The 18,207-nt window shown below is 43.2% G+C and overlaps 1 protein-coding gene across 3 annotated transcripts in view; it reads left to right on the top strand.

The window, feature by feature from the left end:
* MPZL1 (myelin protein zero like 1) overlaps window positions 1-17,913 on the top strand; it is a 61,755-nt gene extending 43,842 nt beyond the window's left edge. Inside the window, exons 3-8 of one of the 3 annotated variants that reach the window (XR_007479713.1) lie at window positions 1,133-1,346; window positions 2,087-2,219; window positions 2,878-2,917; window positions 3,393-3,491; window positions 4,691-4,793; window positions 15,035-15,071. Coding sequence is in view for 2 of the 3 variants with exons in the window: in XM_004269717.4 (XP_004269765.3) it covers window positions 1,133-1,346; window positions 2,087-2,219; window positions 4,691-4,793; window positions 15,035-15,136 (552 nt within the window). In the remaining variant the exon portion in view is untranslated. Of the gene's footprint in view, window positions 1-1,132; window positions 1,347-2,086; window positions 2,220-2,877; window positions 2,918-3,392; window positions 3,492-4,690; window positions 4,794-15,034 lie in introns of all 3 variants that reach the window. The other 2 variants (XM_004269717.4, XM_012532996.3) reach the window with 2 other exon arrangements.
* The last annotated feature ends 294 nt before the right edge of the window (window positions 17,914-18,207 follow it).

Here is an 18,207-nt window from a genome sequence, read left to right as displayed (position 1 = left end):
GTGGCAGACTTGGAGGGTGGAGGCAGCTGCGTGAGTAGGCAGTTGGATTAGGGGTCTAGAGCTCCAGGAAGCACTATGCGTGAGAGAGGTTTGCGCGTTAACAAAATGTAGATGGCCATTGAATCATAGGAATGGGTGAGATTGCACAGGGGTTTGCAGCTTCCACAAAAGGTTCTGAAAATGTTGTGCTTGGATTGCCAGTGCCGCTCAGTGGTTGACTAATGCTCATTTCCACCACCCTCCCCAACCCCACTATCGCCCCATCTGTGAATATGAACAGACATCCAGCCTCTAGCAGAGGTGCTTGGATTGAAGCCGCATATCAGGATAGATCCCCACCCACCAGGCCTGACCTTACTTCCAGGGGGCTGGGTTTGACAAAGTTACTTTGAGAAATGAGTTCCTTTGCGGAAAGCAGGTCTGAGGAGAGAGTGAGAGTGGAAAGAGGAAGGGGCTAAAGGCTGAACCTGCAAAGGCGGACGAGAACATTTTGGGTTGTCTGGGCTGTGTTCCTTTCACACGTCCATGACTTTTCTGTAGGAAACCAATAAGTAAGACTGGGGAACCCATCAGATTAACTGATCTGTGATATTTGGGCTTCTTTTTCTTGATGACTTTGCATATCTTAATGGTAAGCTTTGTGAGTTAAGGCTGAAACCTTTGGATTCACTGGGCTCAATTGTGGTGCCCATCAGAGCACTGGCTTTGAAGAGTCAGGTGGTCCTGACTTTAACTCTGGATCCACCACCTATTGTCATTGTGACATTGGGCAAATGGTTTCTTTGAGTCTCCATTTCCTTATTATAAAAATACGGGTGGTAATTGCTACACCACTGGGCTATTGAGAGGTTTAGAGAGAACGTACACATTTATTTCTCCAACTGAGACAGGGTTGAACTCCATGATTTCTAAATCCCTGTCTGGCTTAGGTTCTATAGCCTGAGATTTGTAATATGATGTGGCATTTCTTTCTGGATGAAGTCTTTTTTTCACATCCTTCTACTCCGCCATCTTGATTGGAGCTCCTCGGATGACGTCTTTTTTTAAAAAAACCCTTCACAGCATGCCTATAATAGAGTTTAGAACTTCTACCTTTGAGAATAGCTCATGTGTTCTTTTTTTCTAATTGCAGTTTTTCCACTACTCCCAAGGGCAAGTGTATGCCGGGAATTACCCACCATTTAAGGACAGAATCAGCTGGGCTGGAGACCTCGACAAGAAAGATGCGTCAATCAACATAGAAAATATGCAGTTTATACACAACGGCACCTACATCTGTGATGTCAAAAATCCGCCTGACATTGTTGTCCAGCCAGGACACATTAGGCTTTATGTTGTAGAGAAAGGTACTTCCTTGAGTATTTTTGCAGTAATGATTCAGTCCCCTTTATTTCATGCTTAGTTAGAGAACAAGAGTTACATTTCAGGGTGTGTTTGAAAGGGGTATTTCTGCCATACAGTTATGCTCCCTGTTTCCATCGACCTGTGGCTCTACCGAATATGCCTGGGGGTCAGGGAGCTCATTCCCACCGGAGTGGCTGATTTCTCCATTTATAAACCTGCTGTCTGGGGCACACTGATCAGATTAAAGGAGTATGAATTTTTCACTGTTAATTAGAAGTAAGACCAGATTCATTATAGTTGGATGGGGTGAGTATTGGGAAAGAAGGAGATTAATATTGTTTTAATATTCTCCAGGAGAAAGCTTTAACATTGGCAGAAACAGTATAGCTATTTCTTCACCTTTTTTCGAGAATAAGCAGGCAATGCAGGTTCTGCTCTCTCATTTCGAGACAAAGTCTGCTTTGTTGGAGAATAGATTGAGGTAAATTCACATCCCCAGCTTTTCTTCGATTTTAGAGCACTGAGAGGGATTATGTATATAGAAATGTTTTTAGTTCTAAAGCTCATTCTTTATCAGCTAATGTTCCTATGTCATCAATTAGGTATTAGGATCTCATAATTTGGATAATAAAATAGGGTATGGTAATTGCTAAAGGAAGACACTTGTTTATTAACTTAATACAATTCCATTTCTTCTCTCTGTCGCAATGTGCCTTAAACCTATTTTGTTCTTTCTCTCTAGAGATTTTGCCTGCGTTTCCCGTTTGGGTGGTGGTGGGTATAGTTACTGCTGTGGTCCTAGGTCTCACGCTGCTCATCACCATGATTCTGGCTGTCCTCTATAGAAGGAAAAACTCTAAACGGGATTACACCGGGTAAGAAGCTCTGCTTTTGGGGGGAAGGGTGGAGGGAAGGAATCAGAGTTTATGAAAACTTCTGTATGCTTTATGGGAAAAGAATTGTGAAGAATTAGCTACCGTTAGCGTTCATGTCGGAATCGAGCCATCTTCTTAGAAGATGTTCTGACACGGGCAAGCAGAAATCAGTGACCTGCTGTTAAACGTAGACTATGATACTAATCCCTGTTTCAGTTTCTTTCTTAGGTTTGGTGAGATGGACTGCTCAGTAGTCTGTGCTCTGTGTTTCAGTATCATCCACTCTGCAATTAGCATTATTAAGCCACAGATATCACTTACCTAATATGAGTTTAACTTGATCTCTAGGTAATAATCTCATAAGGTTCTTCTTTTCAGTTAGGTAGACAATAATAATAATAAGAGGAGTATGCTGATAAATGACCCCCCCCGATGTGATGATGCAGGGCCTTTCCTGTTTGTAGTTTGGTTTATTGCTTTGACCATTCTCGACTGCATGGCTGGACTCATCCAAGCTGAGTTAGTAAGAGTTGAACAGCAAAATATACCAGCAATAAAGAAAAGGAGACTTTCGTTGTGTTTGCGGCTTCTCAAAGAGAACACGTTTGAGCACAGGGTGCGTGTCTAATTGAAGGACCCTCTCTTTTTGCCACTCCAGCTGGAAAGCTAGCCTGTATAAGCTTGGTAGAACTCATGTGGTAAGACTGAGAGTGAGGCTGGGTTTCGGTTGATGTAGCACGAGCTGCGTCCCCGGTGCACGGAAGGGACTGTGGTTGAGGGTTGCATGCCCTGGACTCCCTGGCTGGTGGATGGTGGGGACCTCTCGCTTTGGGCTGTGCCGCTCTACTTTTTAGGAGTGCTGTGTTTTAAGGAGTTTTAAGTGTTCAAATTCAGATATCATTTGCTTGGAATGTTTCTATTCTGCTGACTGTACCTGCCCCCTTGCATGGTGAGTGGTTTATGATGAAATGTAACCAAAGCATTGGTTTTCGACATGAAACTAATCCAGGGTGGTGACACGCCAGTCTCTGTAGTTCACGCTTTTTGGGTTAATAAAGGCACAGAAAAGTGTGCCTTAGAATTCTGCATGGCATCGTGAATGCTGCTATTCTTCTTACTTTGGTTTTTTTTTCCCCCTCCCCTGCCTTTTCTACCTTGGTGTGCCGGGATCAGATCCTGCCTATCTTCCACTTCTTAAGAAAAGCTGACATAGACGACACATTGGGACTATAACAGGGCTGGGTCTCCTCTTCCACTCCCACTAGACACATGGTAACTAATCACATTGGCCGTTGCTGTTAATATTCATGTGTATGTATTCAGCCCATCTCCCTTGTTGACAACTAACTAGCCAGCTCTGAGCTAACCCAACAGCTATCATGGTTTGTCCACAAATATGTCATGTGTCTGTGTTAGAAACATGTTGAGTGTACCATCCCAATGAAATTGGGTTGTCAGGTTTTATGGTCATCTGAACATATATGTTCTTCATGTAAAATGCCTTTGTGTGTGTGTGTGTTTTAGTTTTTTTATACTTGAACTGTATTATTACTGAGTTAGACTCTTTGTGTTACAATACTCAAACCATTTTGGTTTGTGGCATATAGCCTCCCGGTTCAGAGAAGGCACAGTTTGCAGAATGCTTGGTATGCTTTGGTCTTAGTAACGACACTTTAAATGTGATTCTCTCCACACTCCTAAGATTTTTTAAAAGTACGTTATAAGGGATTGAAGCTCTGCTGAAGACACATCCCATTAGGGAATCCCTAATGAGTTACCTCCTGGCATTCCCTTTCCCTGGTTTATTTATGAGATAGAGCTTGCTGTTGAAGACCCCGACGCCCCTGAAAAAGTTCAGGCCGTGTGATGTGGCATTCCACAGTTTCTTATCATCCATGACTTCCTGGATTTTCTTGGGTTTGGTTGCGGAATTGATGGGGAAACAAACTATGGGGACCTAGGGGATGGAAGGAATGAGATAAGCCAAGACTATGAGCCTGGATCAGTGTCTGTCATTTTGGAAGCACATTCAGAAGAGGTTTGCCTTTGATGATCACAAAAGCGAATTGCTATCAAGAAGGTATAGCTTGCTCCTTTAAACCTGTATCCCAAAGGAGGATTTATGGTAGGGGAAAAAGCCAAAGAAGCAAAAGGATAAATGTACATTGTAGCCAGAATCCCATCCAGCAGATATCATTGTTATAAACTGGGGCAAAGAGATTGCACCACATTGGATTCTTGTACCTCCCCTGGAGTAGCTTCACTGACTTGGAAGAATTAGTGTCAGGGATAAAAAAATAGTTTCAAGATATGTGATTGTTTTGATACTCATTGTTTTGTTGAGTTTTGTTTTTATACATCTTCTACTTCATTTTGTCATCACTTGCATTTCTATATTTTTTGTTTCCATTTATTTTAATTCCTTTTTTTTTTTTTTTTTTTTTACATTCTCCAAATTGCCAACTCATCAGCTGCAATACATCAGAGAATGTGTCACCGGTTAAGCAGGCTCCACGGAAGTCCCCCTCCGACACAGAGGGTCTAGTAAAGAGCCTACCTTCTGGATCTCACCAGGTAATGGCTGATTGCAGTTCCGCCCACCATGCCATGCTCTGCAGTTTGGTGCTCTGTCACACTGTGGGGTGTGGGAAAGAACACTGAGCTGTGAGAAACGGACAGAAAGAGAGAGAGCAAGAGAAACAGAGGGGAACGTAAGGGCTGGTTTCGGAGGACCACAAGAAGGTATGTAGGGAAGAATCTGACTTGAGTAAAGGTTTCCACCAAACCACCACTAACAGATTGGCCCAAGCAAAATTAGGAAATGACTTTGTCAGATGTAAATACTTCTTCTTTCGTTGCTCAAAGAAATAAAGCTAGTGAACTAGATTCTATACTGAGGTGTTCTTTAAGCCATGGAATTCACAGGAAAAAGTTGATTTTGGTGTTGGTAATAGAACAGAAAAGTTATTTTGCATGAATTCTTTAGGAGAAATTGAAAGTAAACATTTATCTGAATAATTAGTAGGCTCGATGAACAAGGAAAGGCTTTAGTTTCTGCTTCTTGTAGAAAGTACAGAGAAGAAATAACTTTCATTTGGAATTTAGCAGGAATCTGGCATTGAGGTTAATATTGTGTTTTGGCCATGCTGGCGTAACTATAAATGGCAGAAATTCCAGAGCTTAGTACCAATTCTGGTCTTCTGGGGTAGAAAGCATTAGAAGGAATGTGGCCAGTTATAACTTTGCCCTGAGGAGGCGGGATTGAGGGTGTAGTGGGGCGGGTGGATTTAAGAGGAAGTAAAGGATAACAGTGTTTTGTGGAAGAAGTATTCCACAGTCTTAGTTCACAGCTGTCCTACGTGGTGAGGAAACTGAGGCATTGCGATGTTAAATTACTAAAAGCACAGACCCAGTTAGCAACAGAATTGGGGCGAGAACCTAGATTTCTAGGCATTGTCCTTCACAACATCAGGCTCCTTACTTGTTCCGAATCTGTCTGTCCATCTCTCTCATTCTGTTTGTCTCTCCGACTGTCTCTCTCGGATTATGTAGTATACCTCAGTTCACTAATTTGGATTGTGAATGGGAATAGGGTTGTGAATAAAGGCGTTAGAGTTACAGGTAGGCATACCACCTAAAGAAGCCTTGGAAACTTTTTCTTCTGTCCTTGAAATGCCATGAGCGTTGTTCTCCTGTTGAAAACAGACTGGGAGGAAAAAAAAAAAAAGAAACAATGGACTTTGGACACTGGAAAACAGGTTGTGCAGCACCATGATTCCTAAGAGAAGGGAAACAAATAAGGAGAGCCCTGTGATCGTCCCAGCTTACTCCTCAAGGCATTTTCCAGGCTGCAGTGCTGAGGGGAAAACAGAAACAGCTCACCTGTCTCACTGAATTGAGGAGGTGGACATCAGAGTTTGGGGAGGCCTCCTTAATCTTCTTGAGAAAGGATGCACAGCAGATACAAATTTTGAGGCTTCGTATGGTAGGCAGAATAATGACCTCCAAAAGATGCCCACATCCTAATCCCTGGAACCTATGGGATATGTTACCTTACCTGTCAAAAGGGACTTTGCAGCTGTGATTACAGATCTTGAGATGGGGAGATTTTCCTGGATTATCCATGTGGGCTGAATGTAATCATAAGGGTTCTTTTTTTTTGCGGTACGCAGGCCTCTCACTGCTGCGGCCTCTCCTGCTGCGGAGCACAGGTTCAGCGGCCATGGCTCACGGGCCCAGCCGCTCCGCGGCATGTGGGATCTTCCCGGACCGGGGCACGAACCCGCGTCCCCTGCATCGGCAGGCGGACTCTCAACCACTGCGCCACCAGGGAAGCCCCATAAAGGTTCTTATAAGAGGAAGGCAGGAGGGTGAGAGCCAGAGATTTGAAGATGCTATTCTACTGGCTTTGAAGATGAAGGAAGGGGTCACAAGCCAAGGAATGCAGGCAGCTTCCATAAGCTGGAAAAAGCAAGGAAGCAGATTCTCCCTAGAGCCCCTAGAAGGAATGCAGCCCTGCTGATACCTTGATTTAGCCCAGTGAATCACATTTCAGACTTTTGACCTCCAAAACTGTAAGATAATACATTTGTTTTTAGCAGGTCTAAAATTGTTTTTATTCTCCTCCCTCAAGCTTGACTGATCATCTGGTTGGGTAGGATTCCAGGTTGGAAATCATTTTCCTACAGCATATTGAGGCATTGCTGGTCTTTGTAGCTTCCAATGCTAAGAAGTTGATACAGTTCTGATTCCTCCTCCTTCGGGTGGGACCAGTTTTATACCCCTTCTCTTAAAATCTTTTTTATCCCTCATGCTCTGAAATTTTATAAAATTGTGGGCCTTTTTTGTTCATTGTACTGGCTACTCAGTGGGCTTTTTCAGTCTGAAAACTCTGCCCTTCAGTGTTAGGGTATTGTCTTCCATTATTCTTTGGAAAATTTCCTCCTTCCATTTTCTATCCTCTCTTTTGGAAATTCCTGTTAGCAGTTAGATCATCTACAGCAGTCCTTTCGTTTTCTTAATTTTTTCTGTTTTGCGGTTTCTTCTAGAAAATTTCTGTAACTTTATCTTCCAACTTTTATTAAATATTTAATTTCTGCTATCTTTTTATTAATTTTCAAGAGCCATTGCTTATTCTCTGGTTCTGATAACCCGTATTTTTCATGGATGCATTGTCTTATCTCTCTGAGCATATCATTTTTTCTTGTTTCATGATTTTTAAACAATGTTTTCTTCTGTTACTAGATTTTGCTGTTTCTTTTGAATTCCCTTTTTTCTTTTATAATTTTTGTCTGTCACGTTAAAAGCTTTCCTCAAAGGCCCAGCGATCCTGGTTATCTGTTTGTATTGAAGGCACTCAGATCTGATCACGAGCTCTAAGCAGAGACAGAGCTTACTGGGTAGTAGGCTTCACTGTTTGTATAAAGTGCTGGCTGGCTTTCACTGGGGGACCCCTAAGTATCAGTTGCTAAGGTCTTTTCTCTTGGGTTAGTCGATTTCTCCAGAAAGAAATCCTCTGATTCCATGCTTGGGAATGGAGCAGAGGAAGGAGAGAGGAGGGCTCCCTGTTCAGTAAGTGGATTTGCCCGCCCTGTTTTCAGCACCAAGACCCTACCCTACTGTGACTGCTGTCCCTGAGTCAGAGATGGGCTCAGCTCTCCTGTGAGTAAACCCCCAGGGTTCTGCCCAGGCCTGACTCTGCGGCATTTTCTGGAGGCTAGTGAGAAGCAGTTCAAGCACTGTGTCAATCTATATGATCATTTTTCAGCATTTGCAGTATGACACCAGGTCAGCTTTGAGAGGAAAGCCGCAGCATGCCTCACAGTCGATTCCTAGGTTATTTCCTTTGCGCTCAGTACAGGCCCCTGAAGGCCTCTTCTCTAACATGTTGCAAATCAGGGTTTCTGTTCAGTGACACGTACCTGGAGCACCCTTTGTCTTACTTGGTTATTTTTCATCAAGTCGTACTGTACCTTTTATTTTACAGTTACACAACTTGTTAAAGACATTTTCTGCCTTACCTGTTTCTGGGACTTATAAAGCCTTAGTCGGTCCACACAAGGCTTGGAAGTGGACTGCGTGATTCCCCTGGAGACTTAGCTTCCAATTTTTGTTTTATTTCGGTTTGCATTCAATGGTCAACTTGGAACAGGGGCTGCTATCCTGGGGTTAAAACATTTGCTTCAGATACTCCACAGAATTCCTAAGCGCTCCAGGGCCTTAGGTGACGCTGGCGTGTGCTCTTACTTGCCATCACACGCCGTCTTCAGTATGTGTATCAGAAACACCTCTGTGTCAGAGCACTGGAGGTGTTTGTGGAAGTTGTTCTTACCAGGATCCTTTTGATATACTCCATCTTCAGTTGTTCAAACTGAGGCAGAAAAGGTTTCACGGTTTAGGAAAAACTGGCTTGACCTGATATGTTCATCTTATTAGGTAATTTATGAGATTAAGTACTTTTTGTAAGTTGCGCACAAGCAAAGGTAGCAATTGTTTTGAAAATTCAGTCATTCCATTGCACGTTCCCTTTGATCACTTCCACACACATCTGAGTGCTCAGCATACTTACAGCGTAAACTGGACGTGGGACATGCAGGCATGAGTATCACCCAGTCCCTGCCCTCCAGAACCTCAGAGTCTCCTGGGTTGTTCAGGTCATCTTCAGGCTTTTCTATGATATGGAGAATTTTTTTATGTATATATCCTGACAAAACAGCCTTGAGGAAATCTTCATATTTAGATAGACATCTTAGTGTTTTAAGGGTTAGTGATGTGTTACAAACTAGTATTGACGCTGGGGTCCAGCTCATCGTGTTAACTTGTGGGGCATTATTTAACTTCAACATCTGTTCCCTTATCTTTGAAATGATGGGTTGGGGCAAGTTGATCTTTAAGCCCCTTCTCATTTTTCCATTGCTAATTGTAAGAGTCCATGGTACACTGTGCCTTATAAGGAGAGGTTTAGGCAGTTGCTGCCCACATATTGCAATCAGATCTGTGAAATGGGTGCATGGTAGGGATGTTTGCAAACTACCCCTTGGGACTTTCTTCCAAGGGTTCTATCATGACATGCTCCCTGATTATCAGAACCTTCCATTTTCTACCTGCAGGCATCATCTGAGAGTCTAATAGCGTTAGTCATTACTATTTGGACGAATCAATAACTCAAAGTTATTTTATCAGAAGAGAAAGAATACTAGTGCTCCAGGAAGGAAATTTACAAAAGATGAAACGTAATAGCCAGGCAGGGCATTAAGTGCACTATATTACTCATCTGTCTTTGGCCACTATTTTTGTTATAATTGGAAGAGTAGTAACAGAAGACTTGACTAAAAGTACCTTTAACAGTAAGAAGTTTAGTAACTCACAAGAGGCCCAGCAATGTCATTAAGACTCAGGTTCTTTCCATTTTATTCCTTCCTCCTCTGCATATTGTCTTTGTTCTCAGGCTCCTTCCCTCAGCCTCAGAATGGCTGCCGTGGTTTCAGGCAGCTCATGAAAAAAGGCACCTGAGCTGAATTCCGAGAGCTGACTCTCCTCCCAGGTGGTTTTTATTATGGAGGAAAATCTTTACCTGGGGCTCCCCAGCAAACTTTTCCTAGTCCCCTTGGCAGAGTGGGTCACACGCTGATGCCCCTTCCAGTCATCTGCAGGGGGACAGATCGGCTTCACCCCTGGGGGCAGGGGAGAGTGGGGTCGTTTACCTGAGCGGAGGAAAGGTGCACACGAGAACCGAATTAGGGCTCTTCCCGCAAACAGAGAGGGAGGTTGAGTTGGGCAGGGTGTTAGGTAGGTGCTACCTAGAGTCTGGAGTATTCTGGCATTAGGGAAAAGATAAGTACAAATCTTTCTTTGTAACGCTTAGCTTTGAAGGACATGGGTTTCAAATAATTTTTGTGAATATATCTTACGAACAGTTGGTTTTCTAGATCCTTTTCTGGAAATGGTTAATGCTTTGTATACAAAAGGCAAGCGGGAATTCCCTGGCGGTCCAGTGGTTAGGACGCCATGCCTCCAGTGCAGGGGATATGGGTTTGATCCCTGGTTGGGGAACTAAGATCTCGCATACCGTGTGGTACAGTCAGAAAAAAGGGGGGGGGGCAAGTATTTATGGAGGACAGTGAGGGAACAGTTATGTATTTGTCAACTATAGTCTATAGATATGTGATGTCTCCAGAAGTACAGCATGTGCATTCGTTCATTTAGTCCTCACAACAGCCCTACGAGGCAGGTTCTTTTACTGTCCCTATTTTACATGTGAAGAAACTGAGGCTTAGTTAGGTTGAGTCACTTGCTCAAGGTCAGTAGTTAGTGGCAGAGCTGGTATTAGACCCCGATCTGTGTGTGGCTCTAAGGCATGTATTTGTTCTACCCTGCCTGTCCAGTTCTTTTCAACTTCCTTTTGATAATCAGTTTCATTTATCTCAAAGAATGTCACAAGACACATCTGTTTCACATCTATATTTGGTGATGTGAAGTAAATACTGAAAATGTGTTTTGTGAACAATCAATGAGCATGTGGTAAAAACAGATGTTCTCTCTTAGTGATACTTGTGCTAGCTTGTCAGGTGTGAGTCCCCTAATGCCTGAAGGACCAGATTCAGATTCTAAAGGGCTACAGAGACCATGGAAAGTGTACTTCAGGACATAATAGCTTCCGAGAAATTAATATCTGTTCAGAGATAGGTCTCCTTGCTCTTCCATAACCCTCTTTTCCTGGACCCTCTTCCCACACCTTCACCAGTATGTTTTTATATTGGGATAAATTTCATGCAAGTAGAATTCAGGGGTAATTTCATCTCTAACTGAAACTAAAAGAATAGACCTAGGTCAAGCAATTAGTCTCTTGAAACATTTTCAGTAGTAAAGACTATTTGTATAATAAGTAGTTGGGGAAAATATATATGTACAGAGCAATTTTTCACTTGGTTATGGTAATTCTTTGTGACAACGCCAAAAAAAATGGAGGATGAGGGAAAGTGAGTGAGTGTCAAGATGTACAGTAAAAACAACTCTATTAAGGGACTTCCCTGGTGGTGCAGTGGTTAAGAATCCGCCTGCCAATGCTGGGGACACGGGTTCGAGCCCTGGTCTGGGAAGATCCCACATTCCGTGGAGCAACTAAGCCCGTGTGCCACAACTACTGAGCCTGTGTTCTAGAGCCTGTGAGCCACAACTACTGAAGCCCATGCACCTAGAGCCCGTGCTCAGCAACAAGAGAAGCCACAGCAACGAGAAGCCCACGCACCGCAATGAAGAGTAACCCCCGCTCGCCGCAACTGGAGATAAGCCTGCGCACAGCAACAGACTCAATGCAGACAAAAAAAAAACAGCTCGGTTTAATGTAGGTGTTATCGTTGATATTGTTTTAACTCTCAAACACCCCAAAGTAAATATCTTAGCGATGGCAGGTACATTTCCAAGTTGATCTTGGTTCACTGACCCCTCCTGAAGTCCTCAGTGGTCTTCTTGGCCCTCAAAGTGTTAAAGTCCTGAGGCACGTCCCACAGAGACCCAGGGTACCTACAGCTGCCAAGTCAACCTTGGAACCCAACTTTAGAGAGCTGTGTTAGATTGAGCTAGATTCATCAGCAGATTCCTGAGCTCCAATTCTGGTGAGAATTCCTTTAGATCCATTCTTTCATCCACCCCTTCATCCAGCACCTACAGTCTGCCAAAGACTGTTCTAGGCATTTAACAAAGCCCCTGACCTGAGGGCCTTATTACATTCTAAGGGGGAAAGGGAGTGAGGACATTAGATAGTGGGAAGCAATTTGAAGAAACTAAATCCATCAGTAGGAAGAAGTTCCTTTTATCCCTCAGTGTTTTCTCAGTTACTTTCAGCAAATCGTTGCGTTCTCTTGCCATGAAGGACAATACTGTCTCACATGAAAGACCTTACTGGTGTTTTAACATTTACTGACCAATTCAGAGATTATTCTGTTATTTTTCTTTGTTGCTTTCTCTGTGCTCTGTCTTTTCCACTCGCACAGTTTATCAGTTATCTATTACTATGTAACAAACCACTTTAAAAGATAGTGGCTTAGAACCGCCACCAGTTATTTGGCTCCCACTTCTGTGGGTTGGTTGGGCAGGTCTTCTGGTCTAGGGCCGTTCAGCTGACCTCTGCTGGCTCGCTCGTGCATCTGCAGTTGGCTGGACAGCCGGCAGGGGTCTCACTCATAGGCTGACAATTGGCAGGCAGTTGGCAGGCCAGCGAGACACAGGACAACTGGGCTGTGTGTCTCCCATCAGCCAGCAGTAGCTTGGGCTTCTTCACATGGTGGTGGTGGCTCTGTGGGTTCCAAGATCAAGGAGACAGTGGAAGCTGCAAGGCCTGTTGAGGTCTAGGTATGGAACTTACACATGTTACTTCTGCCACATTCTGTGGATCAAAGCAAGTGATAAGACCAGCCCAGATTCAAGGGGTTAGGAAGCAGGTTCTGACTCTTGGTGGGAGGAGCTGCAGCATTATATTGTAAGGGTGTAGATGCAACAAGGGAAAGAATTTGTAACCATCTATCACACGGTGTAAACTCCTTCCCCCATGAATACACCCTAAGCCTCCTAATGGATGAGGTCTTATTGTCTAGGAAGTTACATAATTTAATTTCAGGATCTTTTCTGTTGGAAATGGCTGTTACCAAGGATCCATTAACTTACTAGAAAACACTTTTTTCATTGTTTTCCTGGAAGTAGAAAATAGTTAACTTTAACTTTTTATTTTGTAGAATCACATTTAACTTGCCGCTTTTTGAGATGAATATAGAGGGTTTCAGTTTGATTCAGTATTAACAGCGTGATCTGTTGTGTTACCCGTGACAGGAATGAGAGTATCACACACTGACTAAAGACAAACACACTGACTTTGACTGCTTGATTTACTTGACTGGTGACCTCGGTATATTTTCAAGTATATTTGTATAACAATATGTTCATGAGAATAATGATTAATATGTACTGAGTGCTGCCAGACGCCGCTTAAGTTATTTGTAGATATCATCTCATTTAATTCTCACAACCATCTTAAGACATATAATACTATTGTTAGTGCCATTTCAGAGATAAAGAAACTAATGCTTGGGGGTTTTAAAATACGCCTTCTGTAGAAGTTGGGGGGCCTGAACTCCACAGGATCCCACGTTACACACTAAAGGATGCAGGCTGTGGGACTCCTAGATGGGAGTGAGAATGTTTGTTTTTTTTTCCATTTTTTTCTTCTTTTTATTAGTAGACTTTATTTCTTAAAGCAGTGTTAGGTTTATAGAAAAATCTAACAAAGTAAAGAGAGGTCCTATGTATTCCTTCCTCTCCAAAGTTTCCCTGATTATTAACAACTTGCATTGTTGTGGTACATTTGTTACAGTTGATGAATTAATATAGAAAACATTATTATTAACTAAAGTCTGTGGTTTATGTTAAGGTTCACTCTTTGTGTTGTACATTTCTATGGGTTTCACCAAATGCATATGTCACGTATCCACTATTACAGATTCATACAGAACAGTTTCAAGGATGTTTATTTTAAACCACATACTTTGGCTCCTGAGCTTATGATTTCAAAGTTGAAAGCTTGAGCACAGTAGTAGACTATTCAAAGAGAGAATCCCTGGATTGGGAGAGAAGTCGACTTTGGGTTATATTAACTTTTCTTTACCCGTAAAACAGGCCTATTTTGTTGTTGCTGTTTACAATTCTGGAATCTCTGGGTTGGAAGGGACTTTAAGGGCTGTGAAGCACAGCCACCTGTCTGATATTTGAACCTTCGGCCTTCCCTCCTTCCCCAAGAGTCAGAGGACTCGCTCTGGCCCAGGCAACTTTGCCTCGCTGTCCCGGGTGGGACCCTGACGGCTCTCTTCCTTACTGCCGAGGGTGAGAAGAGGACCTCTTCTACTTTAGTCCATTTAGGGCTTTTCCGTATAGCTCTGCAGATTGTGGCTTTGGGGGTTACTTTAAATTTTAAAACAGGAAAAATGGTTACCTGATCTTAGATATCAAAGAAGCAATATTTTTATTGGTTATGGTAAGATTAGACTAACAGAATTATAGTATAAGTAGGTACGTGGAAGAATATTTGAAGTTTTTTTAAAGTACCTGTTTGTATAAAGTGACCAGTTCAAATTGATTGTATTTTCGAGTAGCACTGAATATGTTGGTTTCTTGTATCATTCTGAAAGTCATGATTTCAGTGGGTCTCGGGTTGACAGAAGTGCCCATGTTTGTCCTTGAGACTCCCAATTACAAGAGTTGAGGAATTCTGTGATAGGTATTAAGATAAGGGTAACTCCTGGGAAGGAATATGATATTGTTATAGAAATTTTAAAACAGATACAAAAGTAGACAGAACAATGTAATAAATCTCTATGTACAGCTTGAACAATTACCAAGTATACCCAATCTTGGTTTTTTGTTTTTTTTTTTTTTTGCGGTACGCGGGCCTCTCACTGTTGTGGCCTCTCCCGTTGCGGAGCGCAGGCTCAGCGGCCATGGCTCACGGGCCCAGCCGCTTCGCGGCATGTGGGATCTTCCTGGACCGGGGCATGAACCCGTGTCCCCTGCATCGGCAGACGGACTCTTAACCACTGTGCCACCAGGGAAGCCCCCCAATCTTGTTTTAAAGTCAATCCCAGGGAAAAAATAAAGTCAGTCCTGGACATACGTTTCCTAAGAAGGAACATATGTACCTGAAGACATTCAAAAGAGGGAACTCTTCGCTCTGGAACCTTAACAGTATTCCCTTTAATCATTGCTTCTGTCCCTGTACCTAATGGGGCCACCAGTTTTTCCAAACCTCTAATTCTACTTCTCTTCTCCAGGGCCCAGTCATATATGCGCAGCTAGACCACTCTGGCGGACATCACAGCGACAAGATTAACAAGTCAGAGTCTGTGGTGTACGCGGACATCCGGAAAAATTGAGAAGACCCCAGTCATATCCTAAGCAAGAAACAAATCCAAACTGGACTCTTGTGCAGAAAATGTAGCTCATAACCATGTGTGGCCTTGGAAACCTGGACACGGACAAGCACATGTTTATTCATAGAGGGAGAAAAAGAAGTGTATAAAGAATATGTATAAATATTCTATTTAATCTTCCTGATGCGAGGAGCCAGTATTGCATGATGAAGAGATGGTATGATTCTACGTATACGTAAATTGTCTGTTTTTGTACTTCCCTTCAGGGTCATTTACAGTTGAGAAAATTCAGACACATTGCTATCACCATCATTTAGATGTGGTTTGCCTTAATGGAGATGGTAGCAGATCTTTTAGTATTCTAATAGACATGGCCTTTTCATGTAAGGGCTTAACCCGCCTTCGCGTTTATTGTACTTGGAGAGTGGAGATGCTACGATGGAAGCATGTTCAGGGTGGCCTTTAGCCCAGGGTGTACCACCTATTTGGCGGTTGTTTTTAGAAAGCATCCATTTGCTATGCCACTCGGAGACAGCGTGAGAGATTTTGTTGCTATTTTGCTCTCTAAAACACAGGGCAGTTTTTAGCTTTCAGTGTTGTGTAGACTATAACATCGCACCCTGTAACCATATTGTCTCAATTTGTGGATTCATCATAGCAAGATTAGCAAAGGATCAGTGCCGGAAGTCACTTCCTTCCAGGTACTTTTAGATCAATACCATAATCAATATATAATTGAAGTAGAGAACCCAGGCCTGGCTTGAGGAGTACTGTACCATTGGGAGAGCAAAAGGTGTGTTACATTCTTTGCTGAAGTCCTTCCTACTTGTAATAAGAGTCCCCATACACCTGAAGGAGCTGAGTTTCATTTCAAGTAGGCAGAAATGGAATAATGAGATTGCCAGTCTCCAGTATCGCAGAGTGCTTTCTAGAGAATCTTCTATATAAAGCTTCAGTCATGCTTCCAGCAGGGGCGGCATCAGTCATGGCTTCTGTAATAGATTCATGATGCCTCCGAGGCCTTTGAGGCTAAAAAGGGTCTAGATTTTTAAAATCAGCAAACAAGGTTAGTACTTCTACGTTGGGAATCTCTTCTGTTTCTGGTTTTTTGTTCTTTTGATAAACAATGAGATGAGGAGAAATCTAGACAATTTGGGCAACCTTCTCAATTTATTTTCTCCCATTGACCACCGCCCCCAACACCCCATCTCAAACCTATGTGATTTTTTAACTCAGACTGAAAAGCATGGTGAAAATCATTAAACACTTATATTGTCATTCCCCCATTTTCTGGATTTTTTTTTTTTTTAAATAATTTTTTTCGTTTAAAATTGAAAGCCCACAGTTAGAGGAAGAATACTGACAATAGGGTCCCAGGATGTGTTCAGGTAAGTAGGGATGACAGGTAATGTTAGTTTTTCTCTCATTTACTTTGAGGACTCCTAAGAGCTGCCATCTCCCCCCACCCCGCCCCATCTTGTCATCTTTGTGAGGGAGTTTGAAGGCTGAGTTTTAAGGAAACAAAGAAGGATTTAGATTTAAAGGTGTGCACGAAGTGGTTACATAGAGAAAGGGTGTGTGAGCTACAAAACGAACTCTGCCCCATACGTGTGGTCTTTTATTTGCTGTTGTTATTTGTTGTTATTCACATGATGCTCCAACTTACATTCCGTTGATATGTACGTGAGCGGGGAGCGGGCTGCGTCATCACACATACCGGCCATCTCTGAAGCTGGTGCGTCTGGCGTGTGTTGCGGCGTGGGAAGAAAACCTGCCGGCTCTGCTGCGTCTGCCTGTTCTGTGCTCACAGGTCCCGCGCAGGACACAGGGACGCGGAGCGCTCTACCCGAGACAGTTCTGCAAAGTGGTCAACTTTGCCTTGTGCCCTGGGGCTTCTCTGCCTCCACGGTGAAAACTCCAGGAACCTTTAGGAGACATTTTTGTGTGTTGGGAAGGCGGGGGTTGGTGTTGGGATGTCACCCTTCGGGCTGATGCCAGGATGACGATACTCTTGGTGAGCCCTCCCACTGTGAGAATTGTACAGCCATCCGGGACTTCAGGGGGAAAGAAGACAGGTTGTGGTGAGACCAAGTGTGTGCACTGATATGTGTAACTTCCTTACAGTCGTTTTTGGCAGAGAAAGGGGGATCCTCCTCAACCTTTCGCAGAGGTCCAGTGAATCTACTATACGTACTTCCTCACACCTCCTGATAGCAAGAGCCCTGATTTCTCTGCATGTTTGTGAAGCGGCCACCCAGAGCACCAGCCCTCACTTTCGCTAACCACAGCCGTGGGCCTTCCCTCCCCTGCCTCCCCGTGGCCTCCTCTGCGGGGCAAGGGTGGTCAGCTGCCAGCTTCTTACTCTGGGTCTGTGGCTGATTTGTCTGAGAGAAGCCGCTCACACCTGGGTGGAGCACCTCAGTGTTGGGGCTTTTTCCAAAACTCCTCACACCAACTCCTGTGGCTCTTTTGACCCTTTCTCCTGTGTCCCAGCATCCTCGTCCCTGGACACAGATGACAACAGCAGGGTTGCTTCCAAAATGCAGGGCTGTCCTTTCCATGTCTGATTATTGGCAGAATGAGACCTCTTAAAACTACACATGATTTTTCTAAGGGGGCACCTAAAGGATTACTTGAGATTAAAATTTCAATCTATCTGTAGTTTTTCAATGGAAATGTATTCAGCTAGGTAAAAAAAAAAAACAAACATCAAGTTCATTAATTTTTCTTTTTCAATTGTTGTATTTTTGTGAATATTTTAATACATCTTTTTCAATTACTGGACTGTGTTGTGTGCTCATTTTTAATCAAGTGAAGAAGATATCAAAGCCCTTTCTTTAATTTATCATACTCCAGCCACACAGGCTTCTCATTCTTCAGAAACACCACACTTGTGCCTGCCTCACGTCCTTTGCACCTGCCGTTCCCTCGGCCTGGAACACACATTCTGCACATTTGTATGGTTTGCTCCCTCACTTCCTTTAAGTGTCTACCCACATGTCACCTTCTCAGAGAGACCTTCCGTGATATGTGAAAGAACAAATTCACCCATCCCTGGCTCTTCCTAAACCCCT

The sequence above is a fragment of the Orcinus orca genome, chromosome 1 (genome assembly GCF_937001465.1).
Source record: "Orcinus orca chromosome 1, mOrcOrc1.1, whole genome shotgun sequence".
Classification (NCBI taxonomy): Eukaryota; Metazoa; Chordata; class Mammalia; order Artiodactyla; family Delphinidae; genus Orcinus; species Orcinus orca.
This window is presented reverse-complemented; position numbering and strand designations above follow the sequence as displayed.